At 45.7% G+C, this 20,000-nt stretch overlaps 3 protein-coding genes across 6 annotated transcripts in view; 1 reads left to right on the top strand and 2 right to left on the bottom strand.

The window, feature by feature from the left end:
- The window catches only part of prelid3a (PRELI domain containing 3A), a 2,913-nt gene extending 1,713 nt beyond the window's left edge, over positions 1–1,200 (top strand). For 2 of the 3 annotated variants that reach the window (XM_068596354.1, XM_068596353.1), the window contains exons 6-7: positions 1–44; positions 223–1,200. The exon at positions 1–44 is cut by the window's left edge and continues 31 nt beyond it. In XM_068596354.1, the coding sequence (XP_068452455.1) occupies positions 1–29 (29 nt within the window). In that variant the 3' untranslated portion in view covers positions 30–44; positions 223–1,200. The remainder of the gene's footprint in view (positions 45–222) is intronic. The other variant, XR_011079426.1, reaches the window with a different exon arrangement.
- Positions 1,201–1,651: 451 nt separating this feature from the next.
- fbxo32 (F-box protein 32) lies at positions 1,652–8,944 on the bottom strand. Its single transcript, XM_068596390.1, has 9 exons — positions 8,721–8,944; positions 8,047–8,177; positions 7,690–7,739; positions 7,514–7,606; positions 5,344–5,437; positions 4,280–4,464; positions 3,397–3,579; positions 3,041–3,184; positions 1,652–2,949 (listed from the first exon to the last, which is right to left on the bottom strand). The coding sequence occupies exons 1-9, from the start codon at positions 8,858–8,860 to the stop codon at positions 2,860–2,862; spliced, it is 1,110 nt and encodes a 369-aa protein (XP_068452491.1). The 5' UTR covers positions 8,861–8,944; the 3' UTR covers positions 1,652–2,859.
- Positions 8,945–12,830: 3,886 nt separating this feature from the next.
- LOC137799563 (kelch-like protein 38) lies at positions 12,831–16,928 on the bottom strand. Of its 2 annotated transcripts, none has more exons than XM_068596366.1 (5): positions 16,848–16,928; positions 14,808–16,010; positions 14,588–14,729; positions 14,398–14,503; positions 12,831–13,707 (listed from the first exon to the last, which is right to left on the bottom strand). In XM_068596366.1, exons 2-5 carry the CDS (start codon positions 16,007–16,009, stop codon positions 13,415–13,417), a joined length of 1,743 nt encoding a protein of 580 aa, XP_068452467.1. In that variant the 5' UTR covers position 16,010; positions 16,848–16,928; the 3' UTR covers positions 12,831–13,414. The 2 variants fall into 2 exon arrangements, with proteins under 2 accessions (XP_068452467.1, XP_068452466.1); XM_068596365.1 differs by lacking the exon at positions 16,848–16,928 and adding an exon at positions 16,607–16,670.
- Positions 16,929–20,000: the final 3,072 nt, after the last annotated feature.

The raw sequence follows: 20,000 nt of genomic DNA, 5'->3' as shown, positions 1-20,000 counted from the left end.
ACTCTGAAAGAGAGAAGGCACCTCTGTGACCTTTACTAGCTCTGGTAACTCCTCTTCTTCTTCTTCTTCTTCTTCTTCTTCTTTGCAACCTTCAGTCTCACCGGGTTATGTGAAGCACGCCACTCTTTCATTTCCCCCCTCAAAACTACAACAAAATCCAAGGTCTTCTGCTTGTGTGTGTGTGTGTGTGTGTCGTATTGCTCAGTGCTCATTTGATTGCAGGACTGCAGTTGGACGGCGGTGACGTCTTTACACGCTTCACGCCTCATGAACTGACCGGTGTTCTCAGCATCCTCTGGAGTCGGTTCTTGTGTATCGATCGCCTCGCACTGAAAGATGAGACTGACGGGGAAACGCCGCCGCCAGCCGATTGGATGAAGGCGTCTGGCGGGTGCTGCTCATCGCTAACTCTGCTAACGACTCGTCTCATCAAGGCGAAAGTGGACCGCTGATACCAGAGTATGGTATCATCGCTTCCACGCGTTTCCTTGGCTCTCACGTCACATCTTCACAGGACGAGCTGCAGCGCGGACATGAACGCGTCTTTAAGGAAACAAAGGTCTGGTCTTAATGACAATATGCACAAAACAACTTTTATTTGAACTGATGTAATTCCTCACCGGCGACTCTGATGACCGGAGCTTTTTTTTACTGGTGCTCACGTGTTTCCAGACACACACACTGTAGACGATGTGTTTTGCATGAGGGGAAAGTACAAAAGAAGACGATGTAGTCGCTAGATAAACATTTGCTAGCTTTAGAAATACATGATATTGTTTATCTGGACAACAAAAAGAAGGGGAATGTACCTTTAAACGTTACCTTCTGCGTCTGCTCGCGACGCTAAAGTACATTTACAGTGTTTTTATTTAAACCAGCAGATTTGTGACGGAAGATGCAGATGACGTGTTTGGCTTCTGTGGTCCAGTGAAACGTTTTCATTCGGCCTCTTTATTATTGATTTAGTATCATTCATGCACACGAGATGTTTTACTCCTGGAGGAGCTGCCCAACTCACCACGACAAGGATCATATGTCTTGGTAAAAAATGAAGATTTACATAATATTTGTATAACTAATTTTATTTAAAAACTTTCTGTGGAGATACTGTATTGTTTATATTATCTGAATGTAATGCTAAAAGATTAATTTGCTTTTTAAATGTTTTTTTTTTACTTATTGCTGCAACAATTAAAACAGAAACGGACATTTTGAAAACACGACGTCAGCTCGATGTTTAACAACCTGCTGATATTATTATACAAACACAATGTCCCAGAGTGCTTTGTGGTTTTAAAGCCACTGCAGAGGGAATGTCATGTTTCATTATTACAGCCTCAGTGTTTCATCCTCCAGCTTAAACACTCTGGTGAACTGATGGAGAAACACAAAGGCAGAGAAAACATTTCTGATTGAGGTACTTTCATGTTCTGATGAAATAAGCAGAACTCATTCCTATTTGAAAAATAAACGTGCTGCAGTTCATCATTTCACCAATAGAGGGCGACCTTTTGCCTCAAGGCAGCGTGGGCATTAAATCTGAAAAGAAGAATACCTGAGACATGCATCATCGTGTGGGAAGAAACCCCATCTCACACAGACACACACACACACACACACACAGACACACACACAGACACACACAGAGAGGTTAAGGTTCTTGTCTTTATTCAACAGAAACAGAAGGCGTTGCATGTACATGGATCCTCGCCGTCAGCAGCGATACAGGAAACACTAATATTCTCATTCTCTGCTAGAATCTAAAACATAAAACGCTCTGCTGGTGTTGAAGTCATGCAGGAGGATACAGAAAAATAAGATGTTTCAGAGTCCTGGAAAACATCCACTCAGTAAATGAGACGGTCGCTGATGACGAGCATCAGGATCTGAAAACAAACGGGTGTGAGAAGGCACACGCCATCGGTGTTGCGTCCGGTACAATGTTTGGTGAAGCTGCACACAGGTGAGCGGTAGAAGCAGCAGAGCAGTTAACACCAATATATATTAAAAAACTCATATCAAATCTTTATAAAAGTGAAAAACAGCAAAGAACAATCCCCCAAAAAATGTGCCAACATCATTTTAACGATTAATCGCCGAAACCACCGTCCATCTCTCAGGTGAACGCCTCCACGCCAGTGCCCACTATTCTCTCTCTCTCACTCACACACACACACCTTGTAATAGATTCCACACAAAAAATAAATCACAGGTTTGAATAATCGTCCTTTTTCCCGTGTGTGAAAAAAAAAAAAAAAAAAAAAAGTGTAAAACATTAAAAAAAAAAAAAAACAATGAAAAATTCCCAAATTGGGTTAAAAAAATCTTTTTTTTAAAAATGCACAAGTCCGAAGTCAAGAGGAGCGTTTGCTTTGGAGCGACTTCAACCTCCACATTGAACTCAGCCGAGTGTCTCCTCCGTCTCCCTTGCCTCCTCCGTCTCCCTTGCCTCCTCCGTCTCCTCCGTCTCTCTTGCCTCCTCCGTCTCCTCCGTCTCCCTTGCCTCCTCCGTCTCCTCCGTCTCTCTTGCCTCCTCCGTCTCCTCCGTCTCTCTTGCCTCCTCCGTCTCCTCCGTCTCCCTTGCCTCCTCCGTCTCCCTTGCCTCCTCCGTCTCCCTTGCCTCCTCCGTCTCCTCCGTCTCCCTTGCCTCCTCCGTCTCCCTTGCCTCCTTCCTTTCTCTCTACTGGGAACTCTCCCAGAGGTTCAACAACAAAATAATCTGGATTGCATCGTCGTCCCAGTTACACCTCAACTAAACAAAACATTCAGGAATCAAATGTGTTGTTAACAAACAACATGTGTACTACATGTGTACTTTTCTATGTACAGTATGTACAGTCCGTTCTTCTGGTTTGCGGATCAGAAGTTGAAAAGGTTGATGAAGTCCTGAGGGGAGAGCGGCATGGTGCAGCCGTCTGGGTTGTTGGCTGTGCAGGGATGGTTTGTGTCCTGGGAGGACACACACACACACACACACACACACATCAATATCAAATGCTTGCGTTGTCGTGGTTGTGTACTACAAGAGAAGAGTCACTACCTTCCAGAACAGGATGTGGCAGTGTGTGCAGAAGTGCAGCGTGTCGCTGTACTCCTCTCTGTGCGGGTAGCAGCGGCTCAGCTTGGAGTACATCTTCTTCCACTCCAGGTGACCTTTGTCTGACACCAGCAGGCGCTTCCGGATCTGAAGAAGAAGAAGAAGAAGAAGAAGAAGAAGAAGAAGAAGAAGGACTTTTAGGACGCGAAGAGAGGAAAAGTACTTTGAAACATCGTCTTTAAACGTCAACTTTCTGCAGAATATATTCTGTATTGAGATGATTCACACTGTAGCCGTGAGAGGTGAGTGAGTGAGTGAGTGAGTGTGTGAGCGAGTGAGTCCGTCCTCCCTCTACGTGCCTGTCTGTCCGTGAAGTGGTAGTGGCAGAGCTTCTTCCACAGCAGCCGGTCCTCGGCCAGCGCCCCCAGCGAGGGGCTCACCTGGCCGAGGCTCACCAGGTCTCTGCCGTCCGACAGCCGCTGCATGATGTTCAGGTGCAGGCTGGCGGGCAGCGAGGTCAGAGTCATGCCCGAGGATGTGGGCTGAAGGGAAGAACACAGTGTCAAACAGGAACATGCAGCGCCAGAGAACTCTGTGACTTCCTGCCTCGAGGGAGGGAGGGAGGGAAGGAGTGAGTGAGTGAGTGAGTGAGTGAGTGAGTGAGTAAGTAAATAAGTAAGTAAGGAAGTAAGTGAGTGAGTGAGTAAGGAAGTAAGTGAGTGAGTAAGTAAGTGAGTAAGTAAGTAAGTGAGTAAGTAAGTGAGTAAGTGAGTGAGTATGTGAGTGAGTAAGGAAGTGAGTGAGTAAGTATGTAAGTGAGTAGGTGAGTAAGTGAGTATGTAAGTAAGTAAGTGAGTGAGTAAGTATGTAAGTGAGTAAGTGAGTGAGTAAGTATGTAAGTGAGTAAGTGAGTGAGTAAGTAAGTAAGAAAGTAAGTGAGTAAGGAAGTGAGTAAGTAAGTGAGTGAGTAAGTGAGTATGTAAGTAAGTAAGTGAGTAAGTAAGTGAGTGAGTGAGTGAGTGAGTAAGTAAGTAAGTGAGTAAGTAAGTAAGTAAGTAAGTATGTAAGTAAGTGAGTATGTAAGTAAGTGAGTATGTAAGTAAGTAAGTGAGTGAGTGAGTGAGTGAGTAAGTAAGTAAGTAAGTAAGTGAGTAATTAAGTAAGTGAGTAAGTAAGTAAGTAAGTGAGTAAGTAAGTAAGTGACTGAGTGAGTAAGTGACTGAGTGAGTGAGTGAGTTTTACCCGTTTGATCTGGATGTGGTCCAGCTGCTGCTGCCACTGCAGGATGACCTCCATGCGCCGCAGCCAGGTGGCGAGGTTCCCCACCAGCACCGACTTGCCCATGTCCTGCACGAGGCCGCAGAGCGAGCCGTGCAGCGTCTGCAGCAGCTCCCTGATGGGGCGCACGTTCTGCTGGTCCTCCAGCACTGAGAGGGAACCACAACCATCAATTGTTTATGAACAAATAAGTAAAAAGTGGAGAGATTAGCAGCGGCCGGGCGTCCGGCCAGACGCTGAAACACTCGGTGCAAGTCATTAAAGAAACACGTCGTCAAAGCGCATGTTTTGGACTCCGCTCCTCTTCTTCTGGACGTTTATAAAAACTTCTCAACGCCGCCTTAAACAAGCCGGAGCTCTGTTTAGCAGAGGGAACATTTGGTTTACACTGCGCTGCCGTCTGGTGACTGTCCCGCCCGGTCAGAGCACCAGAGTCACTCCAACACCGCCCCACCCACATTTACATGACTTTAAACCAAAAAACAAGTGTTCATGACTTTAAAACAAGTGTTCATGACTTTAAAACCAAATGTTCATGACTTTAAAACCAAATGTTCATGACTTTAAAACCAAATGTTCATGACTTTAAAACCAAATGTTCATGACTTTAAAACCAAATGTTCATGACTTTAAAACCAAATGTTCATGACTTTAAAACCAAATGTTCATGACTTTAAAACCAAATGTTCATGACTTTAAACTAAATGTTCATGACTTTAAACTAAATGTTCATGACTTTAAACTAAATGTTCATGACTTTAAACCAAATGTTCATGACTTTAAACTAAATGTTCATGACTTTAAACTAAACGTTCATGATCAAACATTGTGTGAAATGTGTGTGTAAACAGTAAAAAGTGATAAAATGTAGTATTTAAACTAACAATGAGGATTCAAAGCATACAGTAAACCTTAAATGACTCAAATGAATGAGAGACAATAGTTTGATTAAAAGAATAAACATTTATATAGATGCCTGTATGGATGCTGCTGATATTTTGAGCCTCTTTCTTCTAAAAGCTGATCACCTTTCTGGACGACCCTCTCCAGGATATTCATGTAGTTCTTCTGCGCCACGCCGCTGAGCGACGGCAGCTGGGACTTAGCGATGAGCTCCAGGAGCTGAAGCAGAGAGAAGAAGAAACGTCAGTTTCATCATCAGCTGGTGAGTGTGTGTTTGTTATGCTGCGAGCTCACAGGACACTTCATCGCAATAAATAACACAAAACACACACACACACTGTTTGGCCTGTCAGCGTCGGCCTCCGCAAACAAGCTTTTAAAAATATTTGACGCCCGATCTTCCCGTCATGTGAAGTAGCTGAATCATTTGACTGTGTGTGTGTGTGTGTGTGTGTGTGTGTGTGTGTGTGTGTGTGTGTGTGTGTGTGTGTGTGTGTGTGTGTGTGTGTGTGTGTGTGTGTGTGTGTGGCGTCTGGCCTTCAGCAGACGCTGTGACATCACGGAGGAACTCAAGTTGCTTACTCAATTCTCACCGAGCCGCTGCGACCTTTGTTCTTATGTCAACGTCAACATAGTGAGTGTGTGTGTGTGTGTGTGTGTGTGTGTGTGTGTGAGTGTGTGAGTGTGAGTTTCTGGTCATTTTGTATGGTAAATTGCATCATAATTCTATCATTTTATTAGCTGCATCTGCTAAAAACAAAAGTTGTATTTAATCTTAAACAAGACGCGGTGGTTTATAAGCCGCTGTTGCTGCTGAGTTGCTAGCTAACGCTCTCTCTCTCGCTAGCTCACGCTCTTGCTCGCCAACGCTTGCTAGCTCATGCTAGCTCGCTAGCATTTCTCTGCAACTGCTGTTAGAAATCAGAAGAATTCATAAATTAGCCGCACAGACATTTAATCCGCACGTTTAAAGTTGATAAAGTAGCGGCTTATAACCCGAACATTACAGTACGTAAACTTTCCTCATTGAACGTTTTCTAAACTGGTTCATAATTACAAAAGTTGAGTCAAATCCTGAAGGACCGGCTCTTTGAGCGTCTTAGTATGGCTCACCTTTAAACTACATCATCCTCCGACATCCTCAACCTCCCCGTCCTTTAAAAAACAACTTTAAGCTTCTTTGCTCCTCCTGGCGCCTCTTTTCATTCATTCCAGCTCAGTTGCTAAAACCTAATCCGAGCCCTTCTTCTTTTAGCCGCTCATCAAGCGTTGCTCTCTCTGCAGAGCAGCCGGCAGAACAACGCGTCTACTTTTAGCTCCGGCTGTTCTCTGGACCGCACGCCACAGCTCACACACACTTCTACACAAAAAACACACACTGGACGGGTTCACCGCGTGACGGCTCGGGCAAACAGAACGCTTTTCAAAAGGTCGCCGTGTCCTTGGAACGACCTCTGATGAAGAGAGAAAAGAGAGGGCGCTCTGGTGTCTCTGTGGAGGAACCCGACCCGCGTAACCGAGACCAGCGGCATGAACCCCAAAGGCCATCGGACACGGCCGAGCACGAGCGCGACGCTCGCGGGTCGGTCTCCTGGAACCTGCCCGGCAACAAAAAGCAAGTCGATCCAGAACGGAAACAAAGTTCAGTCTGAAGGGTTTTAAAGAACTTGAATCACTTGTAGAATAAAAAATAAAAGACATCTCAGTAATGTCACAACGCCGACGCCTCGCGCGTTACAGATAAAAACTACACGGTCGTAAAAACACTCGCCGTCCTGCCGACAACTGAGAATTACTGCGTCCGCAACGTCATGTTCCTGCAAAGGATTATGGGAAAGTTTTAAATGGAGAGAGACTGAAAGGAGCGAAGACACACGTGTGTGTGTGAGTGTGTGTGTGTGTGTGTGTGTGGCGGCTTTTAGCATCCCAGTGTGTGTTAATCAGTTTAACAGTTAGAATATATTCAGAAAAAATAAAAAAGATTTAAAGTCACTCAACTGGTTAACAATCATGGATTTTTGCGTTGGTCAATTTTCGGGATGCCGTCGCTTTATCGATCACATGACGGCAAAATGTCACACACACACACACACACACACACACACACACACACACACACACACACACACACACACACACACACACACACACACACACACACACACACACAAAATCACTATTGAGAGCGTCGCCTGCTGAGCATTGAAAGAGCCCTGCACACCCTCTGACAACGCATTTCCTGTAACACAACCACACAGGAAACAACAACAACAACAACAGAAGCAGAAGACTCACTCGGACCACGTAGTTGAACCTCCTCGTCTCCTTGATGGCGCTGCAGAAGTCCAGGCGGTTGAAGGCCTCTCCCAGCGTGCAGTAGCCGTGGCGCTGTGGAGGACACGAGGGGTTAAAGAGCGCCAGCGTTTCTCACCGCGTTCACTCTGCAGCGCCACGAGGACGCCGGCGCTTACCTCCTTGGTGCTTCCTTTATGCACGTAAATCCACTTCTCCCTGTGGAAGTCTGAGACCAAGCAGATCGATTGTATTAGATTATATATATATACACACACACACACACACACACACACACACACACACACACACACACACACACACACACACACACACACAGCAGGTATTGAAGCATAGAATGCTGGAAAACTAATCATAAACAATAATAAGTGTAATGAATGTTGCACAACATCCTCTCAGTTTAACGCCTTCAGTTCCTTCTGGAAACTTTATGCTTCTTATGATGAGATTCACATAAAAACACTGAATGTTTTATCTTCTGCATCTTTAAAACAGTGCTGCTGCGTGGGCCTCACAGGGGAGCTTAGCGTTGTTGTTCATTTGGTCTTTCTTCCTCTTCCTGGCAGCCATGTCGTAGTTTAGAGAGAGCGGCAGGTTCTCCTTTTTGAAACACTCCTCCTCTTCCTCCTCCTTCTCCTTGCAGAAGCTGGAAAAACACAACCACGCATATTTCATTAAAGGCATCACTTCACCATTTTATCCAAGTAGGGGCTGCACACACGCACACGCACACACACACACACACACTTCATCTGCAGAGTTTCATGCTTTGCATGGTTCATCATGGTTTGACACTAAAACAAAAAAGGCATCTCGTGTTCGTGCGCGTGCTCGTGGCTGTGTTGCGCGTCACAGTCACCTTGGTTCGGGCTAAAGGTTTTTTTTTGTTTTTTTTGTTTTTTTTGTGGAAAGTGGACTCGACAGACGCGCGTTAATCCAGCCGCGTGCTGAGTTTATTAATAGCCCAGTGATTAGCCAGGCCCCAGAATAACAAGACACACGAGGTTAAAGAGAAGGAAAGAAGCAACAGGAGGGAGGAAAGAGGAGGAAGGAGGAAGGAGGGAGGAGGGAGGAGGCCTTCTCCTTTGTTCATGACGCTGTCGAGACTTTATTCTAAGTATAAATTATTAATAGAAAAAAATAATGGCGCATTTAGTTGATGAGGATTCTCTCTGGACTCGTGACCAACCTCTCCACGGAGACGTTGATGATGTTGTTGTTGTTGTAGTTGTTGTTGTTCTTCTCGTCTGCTGTTGTCTTTTTCCATCCCTCCTCGGTTTTAACCCAGCTCTGACCCGGTGACCTCCAGTCCTGTCCGAGGAAAGGCATTTCCGGTTTGGACGAGGTTGGAGTTAAAGAAATAAAAGAAGAAGCAGCAAACAAAGTGTGTGTCCTCTCCTGTGCACGCGACGGGCTCTCTACGTGTTTCTCTCTGTTGACATTGCGCAGCGCTTCTTATATCCTCGACCCAGAACCCGGAAATGCGCGGAGCTCCGCCCCCTTTTGGAAAGCTTCCCTGCAACACGTGGCTTTGTTTATCAACTCGAAGCGTTGCAAAAGCTCTCCTGCGTGTCACGGTCACGTGGAGACAGAGGACACCGCGCTTCAGCCCGGAGGTTTCACCTGATGAGTCCCGGAGGAGAGAGGGACCGCGGACATGTTTGTGACGACTGCACTCAAACGCACCACACCTTGACTTCAGGGAGAAGTTACAGGACCGTTTGGACTTCAAAGTGTTTATTTAAAGTGTTTCTCTTTGTCGGTGTGTCCTGTAGCTATGTAATATAAATATAATGTAAATATGAGTGTAATATAGTGAAGGCCCGGCATACCTGCACAGGTGTTTTGAGTTCCAGTGTGTGGCTCATTCGACATGTTCATGTGCTGTGTGAATGCTCAAAAAATGGATAAAACATACTAACAAGAGAAGGCCTGAAGTCCCAAAACCTTTTTATATTTCATATTTTTCATCCGACACACAATTAAAAATAATAAGATTTACTAACATGTAAAAGATCAGAATACTTCTGTCACCACCGCAGTGACCGGGATTCATCACTGAGCAATGTTGTGCACACATAGACACACAAATACACACATAGACACACATACACACCCATATATACACACATAGACACACATATACACACATAGACACACATATACACACATAGACACACACATAGACACACATATATACACACATAGACACACATAGACACACATAGACACACATATAGACACACATAGACACACAAATACACACAAATACACACCCATATATACACACATAGACACACATAGACACACATAAACACACATAGACACACATAGACACACATAGACACACATATATACACACATATACACACATATAGACACACATAGACACACATAGACACACATAGACACACACATAGACACATATATACACACATAGACACACATATACACACATAGACACCCATATATACACACATAGACACACATATACACACATATACACACATAGACACACACATAGACACACACATAGACACATAGACACACATATAGACACACATATAGACACACACATAGACACACATATAGACACACATATACACACATACACACCCATATATACACACATAGACACATATACACACACATATACACACATATAGACACACATAGACACACATATATACACACATAGACACACATATACACACATACACTCACATATACGTCATATATAATATTAATCATTTAGATTCTGACTTTGTTCCAGAACCCAACTTGAAAAGCTTTTGGATTATAACGATAAGCTGACAGTTTTACTGGATACTGTGCTGGTGTTGATTAAAGTAACTGTTCCTGAAGTGAAGATGTCTTTATGACGATGTGAATATGAAGGCTGCAAAAGTGCCCTGAATCTTATTCACTGCTGGAATTATAAATACATGAACTTGTCCTCTGGGTCCCTCCAGAGCATGAAGTGTCTGCAGAGAGTTCATCGTTGTTATTTACTTTTCCCCCAACAAAGTACCAACAAAGCGCTCGGTGCCATCAGAGGTGATGTGTCCAGCGGGGTCAACGCTCATCGGCTCAATGACCACGTGATGCGTGAACGCGCTCATCTGAGAGGCCTTGAGGGCGACGCCATGTTCCTGATGGGAAGTTCTCTTCCTGCAGCAGGAGAACCGGCTTCATACCTCATGACACGACACACAAGTCTGCACACTCTGTGTGTGTGTGTGTGTGTGTGTGTGTGTGTGTGTGTGTGTGTGTGTGTAGCATGTAGCATGACCCGGCTTGCTGACTAATGTGGGGTTTTTTTGCACTGATGCACTATGACATTCACATTTTAACCTTTTAAAACCCTTCCATCCTCCAGGGGGAAGACTGAGCCATTGCAACATGAAACTGTAAATCACAGCTTGTTTTATGAAAAATAAAAGTTTTGGATGTATTGAACATCATAAGTAATATACAAGTGAAATATGTGGTTTGGGACATGAGAAAATTAAAATGTTGGAGTCCTCGCCTGAATGTTCTCTGTTCTAAACCCTCTGTGACTTTGTTCTGCTTCACTTCATCAAAGTCAGAATGTGTTCCTTTTATTATAACACAACATTATCAAACAGCCCTCGTGGCTGCAGAGACACACACTGAGACACACACTGTAGTTTGTGAGGACATTGCAGAGGAAAGGGCCGACAGATGGGCAGGTTTTTAAATTAAAGAAGCGCTCTGTTGATTCCTGTATTTCTCTTCTTCACCTTGTTGTGAAAGGAAGTGGTTCTCCCTCAACAACAGCACATTATTATTAGATTGATATCGTTGATCATTCATTAAAACATTCTCGCTGCCGTGTTGCTGAAGCTTTTGGGGAACGGATCCTTCATGAATGTTACACCCTCCTGTGTGCAAAAGGTCAAAAGCTCCGCATGTTTAAATCTGTCAACACGATGTCACATGAGAGGATCGCCGAGCACATTGAGCAGATGTGCTCTGACTCGATGTTCTGATCATGACTCACCACGGTGTCCCAACACAAAGTACTACACAACTTCAAGAGCATTCGCTAAACACACTCAACACAGCATCTGGGTTTGTTGTGCTTAGATGTGATGGATTAAAATGTCCCATCAAATAAATGAAGTCAGTCACTGCAGTCTAATTCAGTCTGTTGGGGCGTCGACCTCAGGACCACATGGAAAGTCCCCGCAGTGTTCGGTCAGTGGTGTCTGACTGGGAAGGTCCCAGTTCAGGTTATCAGTGAGTCACAACCAGCAGCGTGTCATGACATGGCAGCTCAGACCTTCACGGTCCTCAGAGGATGAACCCCAGTGACTTCACACGCAGAGCATCGAGCCGGCCAAACGTTATCAATGAAATACCTCAACGTCTTCCTTTATGTAGCCACACACACAATGGTGTGTAGATATTCATGCTCCCAAGACGTTGTGTACGTTGTGTAGCTTGAAGGTGACCCCATGTTTGTGTCAACAGCTCAGAGACACACGGAGGCATCGAGCGAGAAACATCTAAAGCTGCGTCCTGGAGCACGATCGCTCTTGTTTGCTGTTTTTGTTGTGATGTTGTGACCGGACGGGACAGCTGTCCTGCTCGACCCTCCAAAAACCTTAATCCCAAGCACACACACACACACACACACACACACACACACCTGCTGCTGTTCCTCGTGGATGTGTTTCATCACTGGCTCAGGTTCTGCGTTGTGAAACCTGCTCATCGGTTGCTCTCCCTCCTGCTCTGTGACATGTTGACCTCTTGTTTGTCTGTAAATATCTCCTCATGACCTCCTGTGGTCCTCCCACCTCGACCCCCCAGCAGCATGTGTCAGCGCTCATGATTCATGTCACTCAGCTGTGACCACGCGGGGCTTTTTTACTTCACCTGCAACAGGTGGAGCAATAAGCTGTGTCGCAATCTTCCGCTCTGGATCATATTTATTTAAAGCCCGTTCTTTGCAATGTGAAACGTTTTCTATGTATTTCATCTCATGTGGATGACGGGAACATGCTCCACACGCACCAGTGCTCTGTGGACCTGCTGTGGGAGGCTGTGGGCGGGGCCTAACGCATGTGGGAGGCTGTGGGCGGGGCCTAACGCATATGGGAGATTGTGGGCGTGGCCAAACGCATGTGGGAGGCTGTGGGCGAGGCCAAACGCATGTGGAGGCTGTGGGCGGGGCCACACAGTCACATGATGACTGTCTAAGACACACTGCACTGAGAGGGAGAGAGGCCACGTGTATCAATTACATTTTTATTGTAAAAAATCCATAGTTAGTACTCGTATTAGCAGTACAAAAACATAAAAAACATCTAAATACAGCGATTGAGGCTATTCTCTTCGCCACTGAGTCCTATAACCCGTTCTCTTAGTAAACAGAAGACATATTAGGTTGCAGTATATTATTTTAGGGTAAGTGGGTCCACAGCACAATAAATGATCCAAAAACATCAACAAAAGAATCTAAAGTTATACTTTCAACACATTCTTATGCTTTTTATCCTGATCGCACCGCTGCACGGAAAATATTTGGCGCCGACGTTATCACAATATTTTTGCAGCGCAAAGCAACAAGTTTAATCCAGACTTTCACCAAGAGACACAGCCGCCGGGATTTAACCGTGACAAGTGAAATCTGATGATTTACAGCCGGGGCTGAAAATAGCACGACGAGCTCTGTGAAGTCCACACAGGTTGGGAGAGGAGAGCACGAGGGCTGTTTTCATAGCTTTGCAAGTTCAAAAAGAAACATAGAAAACACATGGCACATAGAAAAAGTGCATTTCCAGGTGTGGAGTCGGCCATTTTGAATGAGCGCATGACTGAAGCTGCTTCTTAAACCCGGCGTGGCGTCACAGCTCAGCCGTGGTTTTTCCCGTGTGTGGAGACGTACGTCAGCGTCAGCGAGCCGTGGTCGAACAGTTTGCACGGCAGCGTTCCCTTCGACGTCCACGCGTCCGTCTTCGGGTCGTAGCACTCGAAGCCGTCCGAGTCCTCGATGACGTCGTGGCCGGCGACGCGCCGTCCGCCCGTGACGTAGACTTTGCCGTCCAGGACGGCGGCCGAGTGGTGCATCCTCCTGTCCTTCAGGTCGGCGCGCTTGATGAAGCGGTTGGCCTTGGTGTCGTACGCGATCATTCTCCGGGTGTATCCTGTGGGAAGGGCAGACAAACACACTGCCTGATGCTTTCTGAGGAATAAAGCGAGACAAAATGACCTTCTGAGCTGATTCAAAGGCGTCATGTCAACCTCGTTTTCCAGCCAGTTTCCTCACATGCTGAATGGTTCGCATCCCCGTACTAAAGACAGAATATCTCCTCGACCACGAGGGCTGTTTGAATAATTAAAAAGTTATAATATACAGAACACCCTTTTGAACATAGATAATAAGTTCATATATCTGTTAGTGGTATATTAGTTTATGATCGTACACAGAAAAGGTAAAGTAAGTCAAAATAAAAGTTATTTTTGGTATCGTAACTATATTAATAATTGCTGATTGAATGAATAATACATATAACATATCTTTATATGTTAGGAGTATGTGTGCGAAGGTTGGTCTTGATTAAGTGAAGTTACATGTTTTAAATAAATATTTTAGGATTTTCAGGCGTTCGAGTGAACTCGGCCAACAAAAAATCCCACTCTCTCCCCGGTCCCTGAACGGTCCTCGAGCTCACAGGAAGCCCAGATCACTCATGTTTCAGCCATGAGTAAGTCAATGACGTCGTTGAGCAGGTCAGGAGATCGATGAAGAGGTTCGATGAAGGGCTGAGCCCTCATGTTTGGCGTCTGCGAGTTCAGAAAATGACAAAAACATTGTGTTCCCTGCTGTTGTCTACCTCCGATGATGAAGACGTTGTCGTCCACGACGGCAGCAGGAGCAGACACATTCTTCACCGTCCTGTTCTCCATCCGAGACCACATGTTCCTGGCAATGTGATACACCTACCGGAGGGGAGACAGAATGAGTGAATGAGTGAGTGAGTGAATGGAGCAGGAAATGATGTCAAGCGATTGAAGGAACGTTACCTGTATGATTCTGACTGGGTTCTGCAGGACATCCTCTCCTCCAAACACATAGATCCTCTGGTTCGTAGCGGCCACCGCGGGGTGCAGCACCGCCTCGGGCATGGCCGCCATCGCCTCCCATTGGTTGAACATGCTGTTGTACCTGATGGCGTTATAAAGATGTGCTTGTATGCGCGTTGCAGGCCTTTCACCGAAAGAGGCCATGTTTGGTCCCACTCACCTCTCCGCGCTGTCCGTCAGTCGTCTGTCGGGCCCGAGGCCACCGAGGACGAAGATGAAGTGGAGGTAGGAGACGCTTTGGTGGGCAAAGCGGGGCGTCAGCATGGGCTCCGCCGTCCGCCACTGGTTGGTCTTGAGGGAGAGCGTGTAGACGGCCGAGCTGACCTGGTGGGTCTTCGTGGTTGTGGTCAGGCCGCCGATGACGTACAGGACGCTGTGAAGGGCGACGTAGGAGGCTTTGTGCAGGCGGATGGGCAGCTTGGCGAGCCGCTGCCACGCCTCGGCGCTCTCGTCGAAGACGAGCGCCTCCCTCGAGGTCTGCTCGCTGTTCTTCCTCCCCCCCACCACCACCAGCACGTCGTGGCAGGAGTAGCGCCTCGGCGCCGCCCAGAGAGGCTGGAAGTCCACCGCCGCGTCGCCGGAAAACATCAGTCGCCTGACGGAGTCTATGAGCTCGGCGCAGAGGGCGGAGGACTGGATCAGAGGGTCGTTGGCTATGAATTGAAAGAGGTACGTGGGATGGATGTAGCGGAGGCGAACCTTCTTGAAGAGGTCTCCGATTGCGCCTCGCCTGGATAAAGGGTCATGGTGGATCCAAGCCACCAGCGTCTCGAAGACCTGCTCCTCCTCGGCGTGAAGGCCGTCGTCCTCCAGGTATCCCATCAGCTCCGGTAAGGAGAGCTCGCACAGATCCTCGGACGCCGACACGTCAGAGAAGCTCTTCACGGCCATCTCCTTCGCTTTGTCCCTCAAACTCTCACAGCTCAGGATCTCAGAGAGCCGAGTCATGCTCAAACAGTTGTCCGGGCTCAGTTGCTCCTGAAGGAAGCTTGAGCAGGCCTCGAAAAGGCGGCCATATTGCAACATGGACGCCGCCTGCATCAGAGGCAGCACGGTATCCATGCTGATGCTGGCGAGTCCCGTGTAAACGTAGTCGACGATGCTGCTCAGGACGGGCGGCGCGATGCCCTTCAGGTCGATCTGCGTCTGCTGCGTCTCTACGAAGTTGTTGCAGAACATGGCTCTGAAGTACGGGCTGCTGGAGGCCAGCACGCTGCGATGGCACGGCGTCTCCGTGCCGTCCGAACACAGCGACACGTCGGTCAGGACCTTCTCCAGCCTCAGGCCGTTGAGCTGCAGCAGCAGGCTGGAGGACTGCTCCTCGTCTTTGTAGAGGAAGATCTGGACCGCCGGTCCATCCATGCTGAGGAGAGAGCGAGAGAGGACCAAATCAAGCGTTCTGATTGGTTGAGAGTGAGTCACGGGGTGTATTGAGTCATACAACCTGCTTTCACACTGCGCGTCGGGCCTAACGACACCTTGAACTGTACATTATTGACGATACAGAACTGCCTCTCGTACCTCATTCGTCAATAACGTACGAGTATTCGTCAATAAGGTACGTCAACTTTATGAATCATTTAGTTTTCAGGTTGTTGTTTTTCATGTAGGCTCCATCAACGCGTACGAGCAGACACAAACTCTCATTTGTATTCAAGCGTTTCAGCTATGAAGTCGCTCAGTGAGTCTGTTGAAGGGCTCGCAGTAAAATAGGGATTAACAGCCATCGCATGAGAGAAGAGTTGCTCTACTTTAAAGTGCGTTACACTTTATAAAAAGAACTGGATTATATCTTTAGTTTAGTGCAGCAGTCTAAGACGTAGAATTGAATGAAATCCACAGAATTTGACAAACATTAGATTCAATGCATCCTGTATCCATAATTCAGACCACAAATGTTCTTTGTAAACTGTCACTGAAAACCTTGAATTTCTCATTTTCAGACAAAAAGTAGATTACCAGACACCTGCACATCGGTTCATTCCCATGGAATAACGAGTGGTTGCACGTGACTGCAGCTCTTCTAATCCGTTGCATGCTTTACAAATCGGTGCAAAATACCAATTTTTTAAAGTCTAACTCAATGTGACAGAACAGAATGTAAATTTCAACATATGGAATATTTATATTGGCATTGAATGCGTCTGAAGCCACGGCAACAACATGGAGACAAGCAGCCTGAGCGCAGCACGTCTCTCACCTGTTCCTCTGTACCTGTCGTACGGTGCTGAGGTGTCAGGAGGGGCTGCGATGCGTTGACGTGCTGCTGCCTCTTCCTCCTGCGGGCGACGCCGTGTGACTGCGATGCAAAGGAGGTGGACTCTTTGCAGGACAGTTTGTTTGTTGTGCTCTCTCTCCACGAGGCCTCTGTGTACATTCCTCCCCTAAATATAGACTCGCATGTGACTCGTCAGTCTGTCTGTCTCCCCTCGCAACACTTTTCTCTTTGACTTCTCTTTGCCTCTTCCTCCCATATAATATCAGTCCAGTTGATCTCTTGCTTTCTCCTCTTTTCCCTCCACTCCCACTCCCTGCAGGCCACCGTAGCGGTGAAAACAGCACTGGTACAGAATCAGGATTAAGCAGCGCAGGAACAGAGCGAGTAGAAACATTCGGCCTCACGACGGAGTCACCAGACTCAGCACGTGTAGTGCTCTGCGTCTGGCTCTGCCTTTACAGACACTATTCATCCTTCAGGCATCGGGGGAGAGACGTGCTGATCTATCTGCACACCAACACAGCTGCAACAGATGCTTTGCTTTTCCCTGCCATGCTGGTGTTTGTTCAGCTCACTCCAGCCTCTTGTGTTTCCTGCTCCCTGAACTCATCCAGACTCTTCACTGTTTGCTGGAAGCTCCTGGCTGCTTAGAAGCATCAACACTTCTCTGCTGTGTTTCATGAAGGCAGCTTAAAGACAACAACAGTAGAGCGTCTCCAGCCGTCACCGACGTGTTTTTTCTCTTCCACTTCCAAGCAAATCAGACGTGAACATCTGGACCATGTGGACTCTGCCATGTTGTGTTTGTGGCGACAAGACAGAAAATACATGAAATTATACACTCTGAAACTGACGCATGACACATGCAAAGAGCACATAAATATATATATATATATATATATATATATATATATATATATATATATATATATATATATATATATATATATATATATCCAGGCAGGTGGAAAACACACGCGTGACATGGAAAACTGTGTTCATAACAGTCTCACATGTGACCTGATGACGTCAGCCGTCATGCAGCGAGCAGTCGAAACTAAACAGCGCCATCTAGTGTCCGTGTCTACAAAATGTTTATTAACGGTGAAAAGTTCATTTTCCAATTAACTTTGGCATTTTAAACCTTTTTACAGTGTCGTCACGGCTTTGTGTCGAAGTGCAAAACACAAACTCGATGTTTTGATCACGCGACAAAATGTCAAAAATGAAAAACATCTCGCCCTTCCGGCGTGATATTGACCTTCAACGCGTCTCATCGATCTGTGGAGTCGCAGCCGGAAGCGCTGTCCTTTTCCTTCACGCTGCGTTCACGAGCTGTGGATGTGTTTTATAAGTTAAGCACATTGTCTGCTCTCTCCGCTCCTTCACCTTGCAGAAAGGACTCATTATGGTCTGCCTGCAGGCAGCGGCTTATTACAGCAGAGCATTCTCATGCACACACACACACACACACACACACACACACACACACACACACACACACACACAGCCGGTGCTGTGTCTCCATATCTCCAAATGGTTATCTGCTCATAAGCACATGGTCTAATAGAGCCCGCGGGTGCAGATCTGTCTGATGAGTGTGTAGTGTGTTTGTGTGTTTGTGTGTTTGTGTGTGAAGGGCAGACTCCTCGGTCAAACACAACGAGACGTCTTGAAGCTGCAGGCTGGTGCTCACCTCCTCTTGTGCACTCCATCTGATTGCATCCGCAGGTTGTTTTGCATACGGAGCAATGTTTCCATGTTTTCATGTTTTCATGTTTCCATGTTTCCATGTTTCCATGTTTCCATGTTTTCATGTTTTCATGTTTTCATGTTTTCATGTTTCCATGTTTTCATGTTTTCATGTTTCCATGTTTTCATGTTTCCATGTTTCCATGTTTTCATGTTTCCATGTTTCCATGTTTTCATGTTTTCATGTTTCCATGTTACCATGTTTTCATGTTTTCATGTTTCCATGTTTTCATGTTTTCATGTTTTCATGTTTCCATGTTTTCATGTTTCCATGTTTTCATGTTTTCATGTTTTCATGTTTCCATGTTTTCATGTTTTCATGTTTCCATTTTTTCATGTTTTCACCGCTGACATTTGACTCGTATATTAAAATAATGTCAATCGTTGTGTGATACACGAGCTGACGTAAAGCACGAGGCTTTAAATTGGGATAAAAGGCCCAGAAAGCAGTTTTTTATTAAATCAACATGCGAGTGCTTTATTAAAGGTTTCATGCAGACGATGATGTTGTTCTTTAGATTATAACTTAATCCTGCAACACACACACACACACAAAACAACTGTGTTGTGTTGTTGGACTATTATCTGACCCACAAAGTCAGCATGAAGCTTCAGACTGACGAGCCTCGAGACTCAAGATGATTTTATTGCTTCGTGCACAGATAACTGAAAGTACGATGAAAAGCTTCTTTTGCTTAAACTTAAGGTAAAAACACAATAGAATTAGATTTAAGAACACAAAATGAAAAACATTGCGTTAAATATCAAACTCTTTGAACATATTTGTTGTTTTATATCTGTAAATGAATTTAGTGTCGACTGACATGTTGAAGTGTTGCGTGGTCCTTTTGATTGTTTGGTTTTCTTCTTTTTACTTATTTATCTGCTTAAACAAATTTTTATTGTTGTTTTCTTTCTTTACGGCCAGACGCACGGCTCATGTCTGATATTGTTTCTGACTTCTGGAGGTTTTATTTCTATTTAACCTTAACTTTAAGGTTAAATAGTCTCCGATACAGTTACATGTGTGTATTTAATGGTTTAAAAGATGTGTGTTTAAAGTGTGTTTGGTGTGTGTAATAGATGTGTGTTTGGTGTGTGTTTGGTGTGTGTAATAGATGTGCGGGCGGCTTAAACATCCCATCAGTAAATGAGCATCAGGTGTGAGTTTAAATCACTGACGTCTCCTGAAGGAAACCGTCGTGTCAGGATGCAGCTGAGCCTCATGATGAGATTTAACAAAATAAAAGCGCTCTGAGTGAAAGCAGCGGTTGTGTCTGCAGCCTCCAGCAGGTGGCAGGACATCGTCACACAGAGTCACAACTCACAACACAACACAGACACACACCAGCCATACTTTATGTTCAGCTATTTTCATCTTCT

The sequence above is a fragment of the Clinocottus analis genome, unplaced genomic scaffold (assembly GCF_023055335.1).
Source record: "Clinocottus analis isolate CAN_PGR_092001 unplaced genomic scaffold, fCliAna1.0.p SCAF_36, whole genome shotgun sequence".
In the NCBI taxonomy this organism is placed as follows: domain Eukaryota; kingdom Metazoa; phylum Chordata; class Actinopteri; order Perciformes; family Cottidae; genus Clinocottus; species Clinocottus analis.
This window is presented reverse-complemented; position numbering and strand designations above follow the sequence as displayed.